This window comes from Vespula vulgaris, chromosome 14 (assembly GCF_905475345.1).
Source record: "Vespula vulgaris chromosome 14, iyVesVulg1.1, whole genome shotgun sequence".
Classification (NCBI taxonomy): Eukaryota; Metazoa; Arthropoda; class Insecta; order Hymenoptera; family Vespidae; genus Vespula; species Vespula vulgaris.
In genome coordinates, this window is record NC_066599.1 from 4,035,522 (window position 1) to 4,053,931 (window position 18,410).

General features: G+C 34.6%; 1 protein-coding gene across 10 annotated transcripts in view; it reads right to left on the reverse strand.

The window, feature by feature from the left end:
- Positions 1-18,410, reverse strand: part of LOC127068987 (glutamate receptor ionotropic, kainate 2) — a 216,527-nt gene that overhangs the window by 113,219 nt on the left and 84,898 nt on the right. For all 10 annotated transcript variants that reach the window (XR_007783264.1, XR_007783265.1, XM_051005511.1 and 7 more), the window contains one exon: positions 15,693-15,848. Coding sequence is in view for 8 of the 10 variants with exons in the window: in XM_051005511.1 (XP_050861468.1) it covers positions 15,693-15,848 (156 nt within the window). In the remaining 2 variants the exon portion in view is untranslated. The remainder of the gene's footprint in view (positions 1-15,692; positions 15,849-18,410) is intronic.

Consider the following 18,410-nt stretch of genomic DNA (forward strand, 5'->3'; position numbering starts at 1 on the left):
AACTTTGGATAAAATAGATAATTAAATATGTCATAATTATTATACATTGGCTTATAAATTAGTCCTAAGTCGCAATCTTTGTATGCAGCCGAGTATACTCATAACTAATGAAATTATATTATTTTTGTGTAACTATTTATTCAAAACCGAGTTATTTATTTTATTCAAAATTCAATATTTAAGTAATTCTCGTAACGAACAAATTGTACATTTTTACATCCTCTATAAATATTAAATTATTGTTAAATCAAATAACACGAAAGCTACGTAGCAATCAATTTCAACAATAATTCAACGTATTCGTTATTGTTACAATAAATTTAATACGATATATCATTAATTATTATTGTTTTTAAGTTCAATATTTGTCTCTCTTGATAAGTAAAATTATATTTTAGATGAAAAAAAAAAACAAGAAGAAGAAGAAGAAAAAGAAAAGTGAAACAATTATTAACAATTAAAAAAAAAATCTTCGAATCGTTGAAATGAGATACAGAATATCATCGATGATTTCTTCCGATTGCATTGACCTAGAAAAAGTTTCAGTTGTATTTACAATCCCGAAAAGAAAGAAAGTAAGTAAATAAGTAGGAAAGAAAGAAAGAAAGAGTCAGAAGACGAACAAGGATTCACGATGTTGCGGCTTTGAGGAAGGAAAACGAGGCAGGCAGCGTATATGCAAAGTAGAGACGTTTCGTAAAGGGGAGAGTAGAGAAGTGAAGCGAGTAGAGAAGGGTGAGAGGGTGGAAAGAGGTTGAGGGTTGAAGCTTAATGAAAAATCGATGCACCGTTCTCCACCTCGGGGTTTTAACACCATCCTCTTCACTGCTGTACAAAAGACAAGGATACCCAACAGTTTCTGAGGCTTAGCACGAGTAAGAGAGTAAGAGAGAGAAAGAGAGAGAGAGAGAGAGAGAGAGAGGGACTAAGGTGGATGGCCTTTAGTACGATAAAAATCCCGCGGCTATGTAAATTTCTCGGGCGTTGAAATCTCGCGAAAGATTAACAGGGTCAAAGCATTTGCCCGTTGAAGAACTTTAGGTCCTTTCCCGTCGCGAAGGGTTCGAGTTACCATTTCGTTTTCTTTCTCTCTTTAATAGCCTCCCTAACCCGTAGATCCTATTCCCAAACACACGTCCACAACCCATTCACGTTAGTTTTCCGTACGGTTTTTGTCGGTGGATTTTTAACGGCCGAAATAAAGTCTCATGGAATACGAATTTCGTTATCGTCGACGATGCGCGAAACGTTACGTTAACATCGTTATATCGCTCGTGTGTCGTGCGTGTAACCGTGATTTTTACAGATAGTCGAGAGAATTAAAAATAAAAGAGAACGAGAGAGAGAGACAGAGAGAAGAAAGAAACACGTTGGCACGTTATTCGTTAATACACGCTGGATAAAATTTTTGAAAGGAATAAGAAATATGAAATGAAAATGTTACTTCCAACCGGTGAAAAAATAATTTTCCTTGATGAAATCTCTGAAATAGAAAATAATCATGATAAAATGAACTTTCATTCGTGCTAGCGTTAAAGAATGAATATATCTTTTTAATGATAACTTTTGTAACTAGAAAATTGAATGTGAACAAATGGTTGCGTTCTTTTCTTCTTCTTCTTCTTTTTTTTCCCACTTCACAAATACATTCGTGATTTACTAAGAAACTATTTTTGTGCAATATTTTTCAACGGACAACCAATAAATTGTTACGAATCTATCGAGTTTGATACTCCCGATAGAATAAAAACTTCAACGTAAAAATGACAAATCGAGCAATAAGAAACTCTTTAGAAAACATTCAATGACGAACGATTCATTATATCAATGACACAATCTTGGATTGATAGGATCCGTTCTACATCCAGTAGATTTCAGATAAATATTTGCATAATCTCTTGTTGTTATAGCATTGCGGATCTTATTTACGACGCGTGTCATTGTTTAACGCGTATTCCTGTCCTCGATAATTCTCACGGAGACATCTCTATCGGACGTAACCGCAGCAGTCACGGCAATAGAAAGGAGACGAGTATCTACATCTCCCTCTCTCTCTCTCTCTCTCTCTCTCTCTCTCTCTCTCTGTCTGAATGTAAAATAGGTCGACTACTACCTTTGTACCAGAAAACCGCCATGCGAGACGCGTATTTTCACGAATATTCGCGAATATCTTCTGTCTTCCTCTCTTTCTCTTTCTCTCTCTCTCTCTCTCTCCCTCTCTTTCTCACTTATGCACACACACAGTCATTCATTCCCTCGCTAACACGTATAGACAGTCATTCATCTCCTCTCTTTCTCTCACCCACAAACGCACTCACTCGATCACTAATTCACCTACACACATATTCATTTTCTGGTATACACTCATACTTACTCAATCACTAATTCACACATACGTAGTTTCTCTTCCTCTTCTCTTTCTCTCTCTCTCTATCTATCTCTCTTTCTCATACGAACACACTCTTCATGCATTGATTTATACGGAAAGGTTAGGAAATGCATTGCCTGCTCTTCACCATAAAGGGTAATCATACCATGCAGGTAGCTATCGACTGCAACTGCAACGCTACCACCGACATTTGCATCGGAAAATTGCGGATTAACGCCATACGAACGTGTGTAACGAAAGTACTCGCGTTGTGTTTGTGTGTCGTCACCGGAAAAGAGAACCAGAAGGCCAACCGGAGATTTATCCCTTTTGTCTTCCAATAGTCTCGTGGATTATAAAAGTTTACTGACCCTTTCCACACGCATGCTTCCCTTCACCAATGTTCTATCTCTGTTTCTCTCTCTCTCTCTCTCTCTTTCTCTCTTACTGCGCATTGGCAAATCTCCGTTGATTTATCTACGCGTTCAACGCTTCGTACGATCTCTCCATTGTTCTCGAATCCTGGATAAACGAGATAGAGAAAGAGGAGGAACTCGTTCGATTTATTTCGATCGTGATTTTTCTACGAGGAAGATTTTTTTAGTGTCTATTCGTTCGTTCGTCGTTCTTGTCGATGGATTTTCGAGTGCTATTCAATTCGTATTAACGATAAGAAGAGAAGGGGGTAGAAAAAGAAAGAAGAAGAAAAAAAAAAGGAACGTTGGTTGAAGCGTTCGAATGAAGAAGTTCGAGATCGAAGATAACGAAGTAAATCAATAGTTAGCGGTTAGTTCGAAGAGAATAAAGGAAGACGAATCCAACATCGGCATTTGTCACGGCCGTTACTTATTAATCAAGCTCTCTCACGGCCGACTTTCTCGATGGCCGCACCTCCGGGACGGAAATCTTATTGCGAAACTTCAAGAAAGTTCGTTCCTAACAATCCGATTAGCCTACCGCTTCCTCGCTACCAGTCTAACCTCCTCTTCCTTCTTCTCTTTATTTTCTTCCAGTTTCTTCGTCATCTCTTTTTATCTTACGTCATTCGATGCTTCCCTCCACAATTGCAATTTATTATTCATTTCTTACAGCTTCGACGGAACACGCAAACTTTTTTTTGATTGTATCTTTGTTTTTCTTTCTTGTTTTTCTTTTCTCTTTTCTTTTCTTTTCTTTTCTTTTTTTTTTCTAGAAAGCTTGAACGAACCTTCACTCACTCGGTAAGAAGGATCTTCTTCTTTTATCCGAAGAAATGTCTCGGAGACTAATGGCTATTTTTCGATTCGAGAGAAACCTAAGTAATTGCTTTTCTTCCTAGTACGTTTTGCCTTCGAATAATGAGAGTATACAAATTAGCGCAGACCTCAATGAGATGAAAATTCCAGTGTGTTGGTGTGGGAGAGGGAATGTAAGAAGGATTGGATAGAAACAAGAAGGAATTCCATTTGGTACGCGTACGAAATTATCCTTGTGACGTCGACGAATCCAGTTTATTTTTCTTCTTCTTTTTTTTTTTTATGGAATTTTTTTGTTTTCTTTTTTTTGTCTATCCTTCCAAACATTTCGTTAAATCAAAGATAAAAACCATATATTCGTACAACGTTATATATAATTATAAATAAATAATGTTTAGAGATTTCTAGATACACGTATTTTATAACGGCAACGTTTCGAGATAGGAACCTATCGTAAAATATTTTTTATCGTTTCATTTTATTCTCATATTTTTCTTAGCGAAGGTTTGTATTTTTTGTACGATTCTACTCGATGATATTTTTCAATCAGTTCGCATGATTTCGAATCTCTATTGCATCGATTAGAAGAAAGGAACGAATCACGATGAAATTTCTGTAATACCGAGACCATCATAACCATCCACTTTTATTACTTCGCTCCTTTCATTTTCAATGCTTTCGAGGTCGATTGTTCGAAAGATTTTAAATCATACTTTGATTTCTTTTTTTATTTGGAAATTTTGATGCTTCAGTCGTGATATCGTAATTCTATCAACGTCATATAACTTTTGTTTTGTTTATTGTTCTATCTCGAAATATCGATTGAAACGAAGCAGTATACTCGTTATATTATTTACGAGACATCTCGATTAATGATTCGCGTTCATCATGAAAGGTGGACGAGTGTTCTCGACGTTTTCGATTCTCGATTAACGTAAAATTGCGGCTAATCGATGCGCAAATATGCCGGTCCGTGAACAAGGCCACACATTGTACCGAACACGATCGAAAATCACAAAATGCTAATTAAATGCCTCGTATCGAAGTGGACGATAGCCGAAAGTTTCGTTGTTCGTGATAGGTATGAAGCGTTGATTTCAATAGTACTTGATCATTTTATCTTTTCAATCCGAAATTGAATTCAATTAAAATCTATCTAGCGTTACTCGTAGATACTTGAAACGGTTTTGCGTAACATAGTTTCATCGAAATTCGTGAAACGATCGAATAGCGTTGAGTTCATATTCACATCTTTTTTTTCTTTTTGAATTTAAACTACACGATTGATCTCACTTTCGATTCATTATCAACGTAATATTTCGTGTGAAATTTATTAATTTCGAATGGTCAGAGAAAGAGAGACAAAGAGAGTGAAAGAGAGAGAGAGAGTGTGTCAAAGAAGTGACGTAAGTCATTCTGTCGTGCCAACATGGATACCATCAAAGTAGCGAGTTTCTAATAGCCGTAGTTCCTTGATTAAAACCACCTCGTGATAGAAACTATCCAAAAGTCGAGTCGAACGTGTCTAACACAGCTGCGTGCTTCTCTCCTTGTCTTCGAGTGTAATTGTCGATGGAAATCTTTGTTAGGAGAATTTGAAAACGTGGTAGGTATGATTAAGTAGTTGAAAGAAAAATCGATAGGTATATCCGTTTGATCCTAATTTAGTTATCAACGTCTAAAGTTGTACTCAGTTAGATATCAACGTTGAATTTAGAAACGTAATTGTTACTTAACTCGTAAACGCTCTCGTTCCGATCAAAAAGATTAAAAAAAATTCCATCGACGCGCGTATATCTCGCGGAAACGTTAATTATTTCGAGTCATAACGAGCTATAACACTCTCCTCAACTCTCGTAGTTATCGTTAATAAAACGGAATAATTGGATACGTAACTCAAAAACGTGAACAGGACAGCGTTGATTAGTACTCCGTTACGTTCACGAAAGAGTTCAAATTACGCGTCTAACGAGTGGAAAATAAATGGGTCGATTGGAAGTGTATATTGTACGATGAAATTTCGTGACGTTTCGAATTTCGTACTGTTGTCGTGCCAATTTAAGTTGAAAGGCATAACAAAAACGAAAAGGAAGAATGAAACGGTAGGTTCAATTATTTCGTTCGGTCGTGATAGTTATAACGTTATCACGATTTAATTAGCAAAACGTCCTTTAAGTAGAACTTTTAGAACTATTTGCTAAGTTCTTAACTTTTGTCGAGAGTCACGTTTGTTAGTTGGTGTAACCAAAATAGCATGCTTAAACGGGCCGACAGAGTGGATGAAACCTCAGGTGAGAAAAGTCGAGTGAACTAACTCCACCTCTCTCTCTCTCTCTCTCTCTCTCTCTCCCTCGAGAGAGAACGGAAATGTTAATTTCCTTGCAACTCATAAGTATTTTCAATAAACACACACGCATACCTTGAAACATCAAAAACGCGTATTTGTTCTTCGACTTCTTATCTTAGCCACACGCTCTTATTAACTTCGATCATTAACAAATTCGACCTTATAAACCGTATACCACAGGGCATTCGTAACGCGCGAAATTCGAAAACAAGATAGCTGATTCAACACGTTGAAAGTTGGAAGTTTACTTCGAGTCAACAGACGAGGTCCTTCCTAGATACGAATCAACGAACGTACATATTCTGCTGCAATTTAACCAGGCGGAACTGCAGCAGCAGTTAATTACGGTCATCGTAGGGATTCGAGAGAGCAAATCCCTTGGATTCTCATTCTGCTACCTATCGATTATCTTTCCTCGACGTTCCTGCGAATCGAGCGATTACCAACGCGCCAGAAATTGCCAAAATTCTTCCGTTGAAATAGACGGAATACGATTCGCCGATCGAATTCTCTCTCTAACTCTCCCCCCCTCTCTCTCTCTCTCTCTCTCTTTCTATTTCTCCCTATTTCTCTCTCTTGACTTTAAGATTAGAAGCCGAGACGATCTTAAACGAACCAACGTAGAGTGTCGAAAGTTTCGAGAGCACTCAATGAATTTCTCTAATCTTGAACTTCACTGACTAGAGAAATAGTTCACCTTTCTCTCTCTCTCTCTCTCTCTTTCTCTCGTTCTCTCTATTTATCTATTATCTATCTATCTATCAGCTTTAATACATACACACATTATTTTGTCTCTATCGAATCTTTCGCTCGAACGAATTTGATCGATACACATAAGTTTCGGTACATCGATTGGTAATATTAGAAATATTGTACAACGACAATCATCTTTTATTTTATTAACAAATCTTTTTAACATTTGATTATAACGATATGGAAAACACGAAATCGAGGAACGTTTGAAATATTCCAAATTCGTTTTCAAATTCGTCTCTTTTAATCGTTTGTTGAAAACACTCGGTATCAAAACAATTTCCTAAACGAACTTGATAAAGAAGTCTACGAAGGAATTCTCGAGTACGATGTAACACAATATAACTGTAACCATTGTACAACCGCAAGTACTTCGATGAAGTACCTTAGATCATTGCTCTGGTTAAAGGAGAGAACGTAGAACGGATGCGAGTAATCGGCTTTGAGCAACGATTCCCTCGTTACTTTGCGATAAACTTCCTTCACTTTCCTCCGACCGAACGATCAATTATTCTCACGACTTAAATGCCTTCTCGTTTCTGTCTTTCCCTAATCTCTTTAAATCTTGCGAATAACATTGTTGTTTCGAGGACGATAAAGGATACTATTCAATATAATTCTTAACTCGTTCTAAAAAGTACATATTTTTATTTCGCGATTATGTAAAATGAGTACGGTGAAATTGATAAAATAAAATAAAATAAAATAAAATAAAAAAAAAAAAAAGAAAGGACGTATACTTTTGTCCGCCTCGTACAAGTAAATTTGCAAGTAAATTTTAATTAATTAACACGAAAGTGTAACTATGTATCACGAAAGAGTATAATTATTATTATTATTATTATTATTTGAAAAAAGTTTATATTAATTATTAACACTACGTTGCATCCGTTTTTTATTCCCTTCAGAAAACTACGAGAATGTAACTTTACAAACAAAACTAAAAGGAGGAAGCTCTCGTTCTCCTTGCTTTAAACTTCCTCGACTCGCGAGTTCGTCACAATTAGTTCGTCACTGACTCGGACCGGACAATCGTCTTTTATTTGAAGCACCAGGTAAAGTTTTCCACGCTCGCTTACGAACAACGCATTGCTCCAAGTTCGCTTCGAAAGTTTTCTCCCGTTGGGTTTAAGCGTCCGAAACGGTATCGCGTCGTCGTTTGCTGCTCTTGGAAAATTTTCTTCCCGGAAGAGAAAGAGAACAAAAAAAAAAAGAAGAGAAAGAGAGAGAGAGAGAGAGACATTTCATTCCGTTTATACGGAAAACATCGACTAAGTACAATATTCTGGCAAAACTGTTCGAACTTCGTCCAAATATATTTGTTTTCTTTAAAAAAAAAAAATATTGTTTTTTTTTTTTTTTTTTTTTGTTTTTTTCTTTTTCAACCTGATTTAATTCACAGAAAGAAGCATTGTATCATCGTTTCGTGGAAGAAAAAAAAAAAAATAGAAATGGAAGTAATTTTCCCCGGTACAAAAAAAAATTCTCCTTCCTCAAACAACATAAAGATTATTTGCTATTTGTGGAATCAACAAGAAGAGATTTTATATATTGTATACGAGGAAAAATTCTCTCTTACGATCTTCCTTCTTTCCTTAGGAAAACTAGTATTTACTTGGCAGAATCATAGGGAAGAAAATTTCAAGTGGATTTACTAAATAAAGAAGATCTTACTTGGACGAAAGTTTCTTGTTCTCGTAAATTTATTTTAATTTCTTAGGTATACGAGTATTTTTCTCGCAGTTGCTAGTGAAGTAGAGTTAGCGTTCGCGTACAAGTCCAAATAAAAATAAACGAAAAATTCATGAAAGAATGGTAACGAACGAGAGAGAGTCTTATGGAGAATGTCGACGAAACTGGAAAAACGTAGAGAACTTAACGTGAACGAAGAAGTTCGTTTCAAGCTCGTCGACTAGGACTTGCGGCTCTTTTGTCAAATTACTTTCTTCGTCTTTCACTCTTTCTCTCTCTCTCCCTTTCTCTCTCTCTCTCTCTCGTATAATTGCGTTGTCGACTCTCATCGATTAAAGAGCCAAATAAAACAGGCTACCTACGTAAACGTTGTACTCTCTTTCGCGTTTCCATTTTTCTATTACTTCGTAAAGTTCTCTAGGCGATTCTATGAACTACTCAAAGCTTTTTTTTTGTTCTCTATTTTCTTCCCTTCGAGAATCGTTTTTGCTTATAATAACTCTCCCCTCCACGATATAGCGTGAGAGATACGCATGAGAGTTACGAATACAACTACCTTGCAAAACTCAATCCGATTTATTCCAGCGTGAAATCCATTCCGTAGGAAAAATGAATGCAGCTGCGAAGGATTCACGAAAAGGTAAACTTAACGGTTATTCAGCTTCGTAAACTCCACAAGTAACTAGATACTCTCAGAACAATCCGTAGGATTTTCTTGATGTATTATTATGTTTACCGTAGCTCGTTTTTTTTTTTATTATTTAAAAACAATCATGTTACATAAAATCGTTGTTGTATATATTTTGAGAAAGAAAATAAAACGATAAAAGCTCTCTCTCTCTCTCTGTCTCTAGTAAAACTCGACGAAATCTTTTTTGTTCTTAATATCGATAAATCGTTTTATACAAAATAAGATAAAATCGATATTTCGATAGAAAACAATTGGGAAAGTCGACATTTTCATGCAATCGTTTTAATGCATTGTTTGAAACTAAACTCTTCATTCAATATTTCTTTCTCACTTGTTGTGTTTTACTTGAAGGCTCGTTTTTATTTTATAAATCATGAATGAAAATCCTCTGCAATAGTTCACAGCATTTACAACAATTTACTGCTTATCTTTTCGATCGTTGTACGCGCGTTTTGAATTTCACTAAGCACCAACCTATCTACGATTATACACGCAATGTTCACGATAACATCGGGAGCGTGACAAATTTCGTGTCCGCTTGTGTTTATATAAACAATACGTGGCGATGTTGTATGCAAAGCGAGCTAGAAATTTGCAATTCAGAGATATTGCGAGACCGCGACGGTCCTCGTGAAAAGACCGAACGTATGTTTATCATTTTCTAAACGGGATTACGCGAGAAATATTTTATGTCTGTCATACTATAGTATATCTTTTCCTTTTTTTTTCTTTTTTGTAGGATAACGTAGGACAAGTTCAAAAGCAGAATCATTTGACAAATTTGTGTTTCTCGGTTTATTATTTTTGCAATTTTTTACAAGACTCTCTTTTTTCTTCTATTTTTTTTTTTGGTTTTCTTTTTTTTGTTTCTGGATAACGAAAGACATGCTCGAAAAGCAGAATCGTTTGACAAATTTATTTCTGAGTTTATGTTTGCACATTTTTATAGGAATTTTCTTTTTTAAAAAATGGCATAATTTATCAAACGTGATTCGTAGAATTTTAGTTATACATACATATATGTATATATACAAATATCTAATACATATAGTATATACATATCTATATATGGATATAATTAAAAAAGTAGGAGGCCATAATTAACGACGTACCAGCTCGTTCGTAGTTTCACTTTCAAAAATCATGCAATTAGATGAAAAGTCAACGTAGGCAAATCGTAGGTCCGAGTTAACTAAGGTGTCCACTCACGAATATAGTATAGGTGGAGAACCAATCGAAAATTGTTACATCGAGTTGTAGTAGAGTAGTTCGAATTCGACCCTTTTGCACTGTTACTCCGGATGAGGTCGGAAACCGCATGTCGCGATTATCTCGAGTAGTAGTACTCGACTCCTTGAATACTTCTCAACGAATACTCGTGTGAAATTATAAGTGACTCGCAACAACTATCGACAAATTTGCGAGGGACGTACTCGTAAGTTATAAGTACGTTATTACAACGTACAACATTAATTGCATATTTATTGAATTTTCAATTAAAAGAAGAAAAAAAGAAATCAAAAACAAAAATAAAACAAAGAAAAATAAGAGAATAGGAAATTCGTAAAATAGAATATTGAATTTTATACAAACGTGTATTCGTATCAATCGAATTTTATATAAATAATGTTATTATAAAATATGTAAATATTGAATTTTAAAGATACTTAAGATTTCTTATAATCGCTACAATCAATCATAAGTATCTTTAAAAGGATATATCTTTTTAATAAAACATTGTCGGATATAAGTTTGTATGAACTTTTTTTATCTATTTGACTTCAGTAATACGTACTTATTAATTTTGCTTTGAATCTTCTTGGAAATGTATATATTGTGTACGTATGTATAAAATCTTTTTCTATTCGTTAATTCCGTAGAAGATTTGAAGGAAGACTTCGTCTACTTACACATTTTCCATTTTTCGCTAGTTTTCATCCCTGTCCGAGTTCAACAGAATAAAAAACGCTCGAACATCGCGTAAAGCACATACATTATTCATAGCGAGTGTCATCATGTAACTTTGCGATTCAAACTCCTCCCTTCCATCACTTCCTTTGCTCTTTCAGACTCGCTCATACCGTCCATCGACACAACGTGTTCCAAAGCTCACTAAAAGCACGAATACTTAATTGAAAAGCCTCATGAAACCAAATCGTTACGTTTAAAGTACGTTACATTCGTGTCTACTTGGTGAGTTGCGAAGCTGAAAGGCCAGTACGCAATGTTTGCATGCTCATTAATGAGCACGACGTGCTCGTGCCACCCTTGCGAACGTGTAATCGTTCGTGGGATTGTGTTTAATCGTTACCCACAAATCGACAAGTTTTAACACGAGAAGAGCACATTGCCATACAGCCTAAATCGAAGTCAATAATTTCTGAATAGAGTTTGCCTACGTGCGAAACACGAATCGTCTAACCCAATCGAATTATTCGAGAACAACTATGTGCGATCTATGGAAATAATTCCAAGTTATTCTTTGAGATAAAAATTTGCTGATTCCTTTGAACGTTCATCTAGTTCGAACAAAAAAATAAATACTTGACATTTATATCGAGTATTATAAAAATTAATTAGACATTGATTATCTAATATATTTCTACAATGTATCTGTAAAGATATCTCAGTTTTCTTTTAAAATGAAAATTTGTAACATTCAAAGATTTATAACGATATTCTCAACATTGTTCTTAATAAATCTTACTAACGATTCTATACATTCGAAAAACATTCATTAGGATTGAACAGAAGGGTATGAAATAATCGAGTTTTTGTGTCGTTTCTTCATAATTCAATCGAATCATCTTATTCAAATATTGTTATAAAAATTAATATGGAATTCGTTTGCTTAATAATAAATTCTTTGATTTCTTTCTTCTTTCTTAAAAAAAATTGCAAGAACTTCGAAAAGTAAGTCTATGATCTATATATATATTTTTTTTCTTTTTTAAAAAAACTGTAAGAACTTCGAAAAGTAGGTCTAATATATATATATATATGTATGTATTATATATATTTTGCCTCCTAATTTCGAAACTATACCGAAAAGGCTTTAAAAGTTACGACGAAATTAGGAAGGCCGCTTTTATCTCTGACGCGGATCGTTGCAGCAGGTCATAGTATCCGCTTAGTATTGTACTATCTCCTACCTGAAACTTTTCGCTTTCCTGTGGTTTTAGTAAATTGGCTCGGCGAAAGTGAAACGAGCGTAACGACGACGATGAAGAGGACGTTGTGAGAGATAGTACGACGGTAGTAGAGAGGGAGAGAAATAGTTGATAGTAGCAGAGAAGAGAATCGTTTCTACCCCTTTTCCGAAATTTTCAGAAACTGCAAATTTGCATAAACATACCCGACTGGACCAAACAATCCGCGAGAATTGCAGCAGTAGCAGAAAAGAAGGAGAGACTTTTCTTTTATTTAACTTAGTTCCGTAATGAACGCATAAAGCTACATTAGCATGATTAACTTTTTTCTAGATTTTTTCTCTCTTTCTCTCTCTCTCTCTCTCTCTCTCTCTATTTCTTTTTCTTTCTTTCTTTCTTTCTTTCTTTCTTTCTTTCTTTCGTAAAAAGCTTTATTTTAATTTAAGTTAAATGATAAGAGTAAGCAGTAGTTTGAGCCAACTCAAGTTAGCTGGCCACGTTTAAGATGTGCGGTAATCTTAAATTAAGAGAAAGATAAAGCCAGAAAGAAAGAAAGAAAGAGAGAGTGAGAGAGAGAGAGAGAGAGAGAGAGAGAGAGAAGATTCGGAATAAATCGATTTAATGATAATAAATGCCATCGTAGGTACGACAAACGTAGAGATATTACGAACGGTAGATGATAATGAAGGCGACCGATAAAATCGACGAACAGTGCTATCGATGACTATATGAAAGAGAGAGATAGAAAGACATATATCAACGTGACGTTTTACTGACAGAATATTTAACTCTCAGCGATAATTTGAACGTTAATCACGTATTAAAAATTTAATTGACAACGACGTCGAAGAGTTTGTGAGATAAATCAAAATCGATGATAAATTTAGTTGGAATAGAATATAAAAAAAAAGATAAAGAATGATTATAAAAATCGATGTTAATCATGTTGAAATTTTTCATTCTTCTTATTTTTCTCTTTCATTTCTTTTACGAGTATATAAAATACGTATATTGCGGTCCATATCGAAAATATTTAAGTTCGTCTCATTCAGATACATTTTTTCGTTCTTTCTCTCTCTTTCTTTCTCTCTCTCTCTCTCTCTCTTTCTCTCGTAACGTGATTTAGAAATACTTTGAATAGGTAAAAGCACAGAAAGAAAAATTATTATTTTAATTAGTTTTCTCGGAAAATAACAAGTAAACTCAATCGATTGCAATCTCGGATGTTAACTACAAATTTTCTAGAGATTAGTGCTCACTATATACATACATACATATATATATATACACACATGTATATTATGTGTGTACGTATATATGTATTATATACACACAAAACGATAAACATGATACATGAAATTCTGAAACGATGCCAAACGGAAATCATAAAAGCGTATTACACACTCCTCCGAGTTCGAAGATATCGAGAGAAAGAGAGAATAAAGAAGTAAGTATACTTTCTCTCTCTCTCTCTCTCTCTCTCTCTCTCTTTCTCCTCACCTTCCCTCTCTTTTTTCCAGCTCGTAAAAACAACGCAATAGTACTTGCCGTTTTTTAGACAATAGACTGCTACATACCGATAGAAAAGAAAACACAAACTGTGGGGACCTTCGCGAATAAGAAAGGCTAGGTAAAATTCAAAAGAAAGGAAGTCTCGAGATGTCTGACCAATGCGCCGGTTTTACTACTATTGTGAACTCTATATTCGAATACGTATCTTGATAGTTTCTTCGGGTTTTACAGCATGGAATAAAGATAAGAAATATATTATTATTTCTCTCTCTCTATCTCCTTCTCTCTTTTTTATTTTACAAAGGTAAATAAATAAATAGACAAATATTATTCTTGGTAATACAAACAATTTTATATTTTCATGTTTATTAGTTCTGATGTTGGCCGTGGAATAATTTGTAATATACATAGAAAAAGAGAAAGACAGAGAGAGAGAGAGAGAGAGCGAGCTTGGTGCTTACCTATTAAAAATATAAATATTTAAATTGGAAGTATATTGTTTTTGTTTAATCAATTAATCAATTCAGTGCCTTCTACTGTAGGCAAATACCAAGCGTCGCTAAACGCGAGATAGCTCAACGAAATAGGGACGTTAGAAAGTTTCTTACTGCTGCAACGACGCGACTTGCCATTACGACGAGCATCAGCCAGTCCATGTTCCGTTGATGAAAGCAAAGAAGCGGAATGCACCATGGCAACGACGAATTCCTAACGCAGTTTGTTTTCTAACCTGGCAACGACGGTACGAACTTTCGAAATAGTTGTTAGCTCCGCATACTCGGAAATACTTTTGAAAAGGTATGAGTAGTAACATTGAGAGAAATAGAGAGACAGAGAGACAGAGAGAAATAGATAGATAAAAAACAATAATTGTTACATTATAGAGATATTTTGACGTTGCAAGAACTCTTATGCAATTATCTGGAGTAACGTAGAATAAATAATCGCTATAATAAGCTTTGTTCGAATCGATTTTGCAAAGTAAGCATATAACCGACCTATGTAACTCTCAGTATTTATTAAGTATACCTATAACGTACGTACTCCAACTCCGTTTCGGTCCGATTACGAAACTGTTCAGAAAGGATCGTAAAATATCACTTTGTGAGAAAGATATTGTTGTTATCTTTCGTGTGTTTTCTCTCTCTCTCTCTCTGTCTCTCTCTCTTTTTTATTCTTTTTGACAGAGAGAAAAATTGAGCGAGAAATGTTTTTTTTTTTTTTACCTTCATGTTCTGAAACCCGATGCGTTTCAATAACTCCATACCGATCGTAATGAATTATAAAAAAACGAAATTCGATATTCGAACGGCTTTGATACAAAGCAAAACGAACTTTTTAACTGAAGTCTGAGCCATTGGACGTAATTGCAATTTTTTTGCGAGTATCTATCCGAGTTCACATTATACGAGAGGAACTTTAAAAGAGATGACATGAATGTATAGACGTAGTTTTATATATACGTATATATAATACAAGGACAACATAACAAATTATTAAGGATTAAAATGATTTTCCTATAAGCTGGTGATTATAAGAGTTTCTTATTTATTTTAAAAGGAAAAAAAAAAAAAAGAATCAGGAAAATATATTTCTTGCAAATTCGAATCATATTACATACGTAAAACAAAAAAAGATAAAATAAAATAAAATAAAATAAAATAAAACAAAATCAGCGGAACGAGCAATTCAATTTCTTTTTTTCTTTCTTCCTTCTTTTTTTCTTTTTTTCTGTTTAGAATTTTTAATTCATATTACTTTCATAATTACTGGAACACTCTTAATGAGACTTAAAAACGATTTAACGTCTCTCAACGTGAACGTTGAACGTTTAGCACGGTTTTTGTTCGCATACCAGCTGCTTAAGAGAAAAGTTCTTTCCTTCAGGAAGAAAAGTTAAACTTTTAAGTTTCAACGGTATACATGCCTCTGTTATTAGACTTACCTCTCTTGGAAGCGTGAAAACTGTCTTGCGGTTTTATCTGCTCAATCTGGGCACTGAGACGAGACTTGGGCAGAATGTCCCTGTTGGCGTTGATTTTTTCTACGGCGTAACGAAAGGCCACTTCCTGTTTGTCGTCGGACGGATGAAACAGCCCACCTGGGAAATCATACATCCATATTAAAGGTTGATACTTTTGACGAGGAATACCGGTACTATCTTCTTCGTCTTATTTCTATTTTCTTTATTTTCTTATAACCGACAACAAGTTATCCATCTGCGGAGCAAAATTTACTGCTACCAGTTACTCACATTCTTTCTTATCTCTATATTATCTATTACGTATATTACCTATTGCCATCTTTGTCATTCTAATAACAAGAAAGAGAGAGAGAGAGAGAGAGAAAGAAAAAGGAGGAGAGGAAGATAAATATCTTTCCTTTTTTCTCAAAACACTTGACTTTTCCTAATATTGCGAATTTCTTGTTTTTCTTTTTTATTTTTTCTTCCCAAGAAAAAATAATACTTGTTCGATTATTTTGTGTCTTTATGATATATTAAACAACAAGTTAACGATCGATTAATGATAATCATGAAATTCGGAAAATCGGAATTATATCGAAGTAGTGAAACGTTAATGAGAAAGAGAACGTTTGCTAAATCTATTGACCTTTCTACTACAGGATCATCGAGAGTCAGCTCGATATGGAAGTCGAGTATTCGCTAAGTGTCCACTAGAACGATGCTATTGGTGACCTAGTTTTTCAAATTTTTACTATTGGACTCACTAGTTTCTCTCTCTCTCTCTCTCTCTCTCTCTCTCTCTTTCTTTCTTGGACGTAAAAGATGATCGTTGAGGACTAACGATTGAAAGGAAAGCAAGAAAGTTTCCGCAGTTAAGTATAAAAATTACTGACAAAGCGTTTTCTTACTTCGAGTAAACTCGAAATTATTTCGACGATGACGAGATAAGACAACGTGCTCTTTCAACGTCGGGAAGGGAAGAGACGCCTCGACGTTAAATTTCGTGGATTCGAGCGAGGCGACGCCATAAATTGATTTTAATCTCGTGTACGTCATAAAGTAACTGTGAGCGAGAGCAGCTGTGCCAGCTCGCGACCCCATACGATTTATAGAATACGCGCGATAGATAGCTACCTACCTGGTCTCTCTCTCTCTCTCTCTCTCTCTCTCGTTCTATTAATTAATTAATTTCCATCGAGGTAGATAGCAACGAAATTGCAGTAATCAAGCTGACGGTAGAGGACTAACGTTGACGCTCTCGAATCTCGTTAGGTCAGCGACATCATAATTTACTAGAAAGTCTAACGAACGATAAGAAACAACGATCAATGTGATCGGACCAAAGTGATTGATCGTATTCGAAAATGAAAAAGAAATTTGTTTTAATATTCTAATAACATAATTTTTCTTTGATTTTTGAAAATGAAATCAAATTATATAACGTGGTCGTGCTTATATCATAGTTAGCAAACGTTATATTAATTTTGTCGTATGAAAGAGATATATATTTATGGCGTGACGAAGAGAGAATTCAATTATTAAAGTCACTGAGACGATTTTGATGATTTTTGACGTTGATGCGATGCCGAAGTTAATTCAGTCCTTTTTTTTTTTTGTTTTCATTTCTCTTTTATCGTTATTTTTATTTATTTATTTATTTATTTTTTATAGTCAAAGAACGTTCCAATTGGATTCATCGTTTTCGTTTTCGAAACGTACCAGCAATCGCTTTCTCCTATCGAGACCAACCCTCGAATTAATAAACCTTGAATATTCATTGATTTTTAATGAATTATTTTCTGCCAGTCGAGCGGTCATCCAGGCAGAACGTAACGTGACTTTCACGATGCACCATTTCGCTTCGATCTCGGCTAACCTCGATTGTTCCTTTATCGTTATAACGAAACAGAAACGATATAAATGAATTTTGCTTCGATAGATCGGACGTAGGAAGATAATTATGTATTATATTTCGAAAATATATTCATTAAGCGTATTCGAGAACGTATATGGTAAAGTATGCAAATGTGTTTGAGAGAAAGATCGAACAAATTGTTTCTGTAGAATATGGAAAAAAGAAATTAAAAAAAAAAAAAGAAAAAGAAACAAATCGATCGAAATTTCGATTTAACTGATATATTTTCGATTAACAATAATTTACCTTTAAGAGGTAAAATCGACAAATTTTTTGTTGTCTCGTTTAATGTAATTAATTTGTCACGGCGATAAAGCTTTTTTCAGCTTTTATATAATATTTTTCTTTTTCTTTTTTTCTCTTTTTCCTGTTTTTCTTTTTTCCTTTAGACGCTGTTAAATTATCGAGAAACTCCTGCAAGTACTATGGCTTTGTTCGACATACCCTTTCCCTACTTGACGATGTAACAATGTGTAAAGCTAGGAAGAGAGATAGATAGAGATAGAAAGATAGAGAGAGAAAGAGAGAGAGAGAGAAAGAAAGAAAGAGAGATCAGAGCAAAAGAAAATCGAAACGATTACGAGGAAAGTTCGTGAACGATGTATAAAGAAACACTTTTAATCCGACGAGGGTATTAAATCGTTGCCTTTTTCACTTACGAGATAAAATTAAAGTACTTTAACAAACGCACGTAGACAAATATATAGACACACGGATACATATGAAAGTTAATTTTGATAGATAAGTACAAATCGTGAGATGAGTTTTCGAGTCGTAGTTAA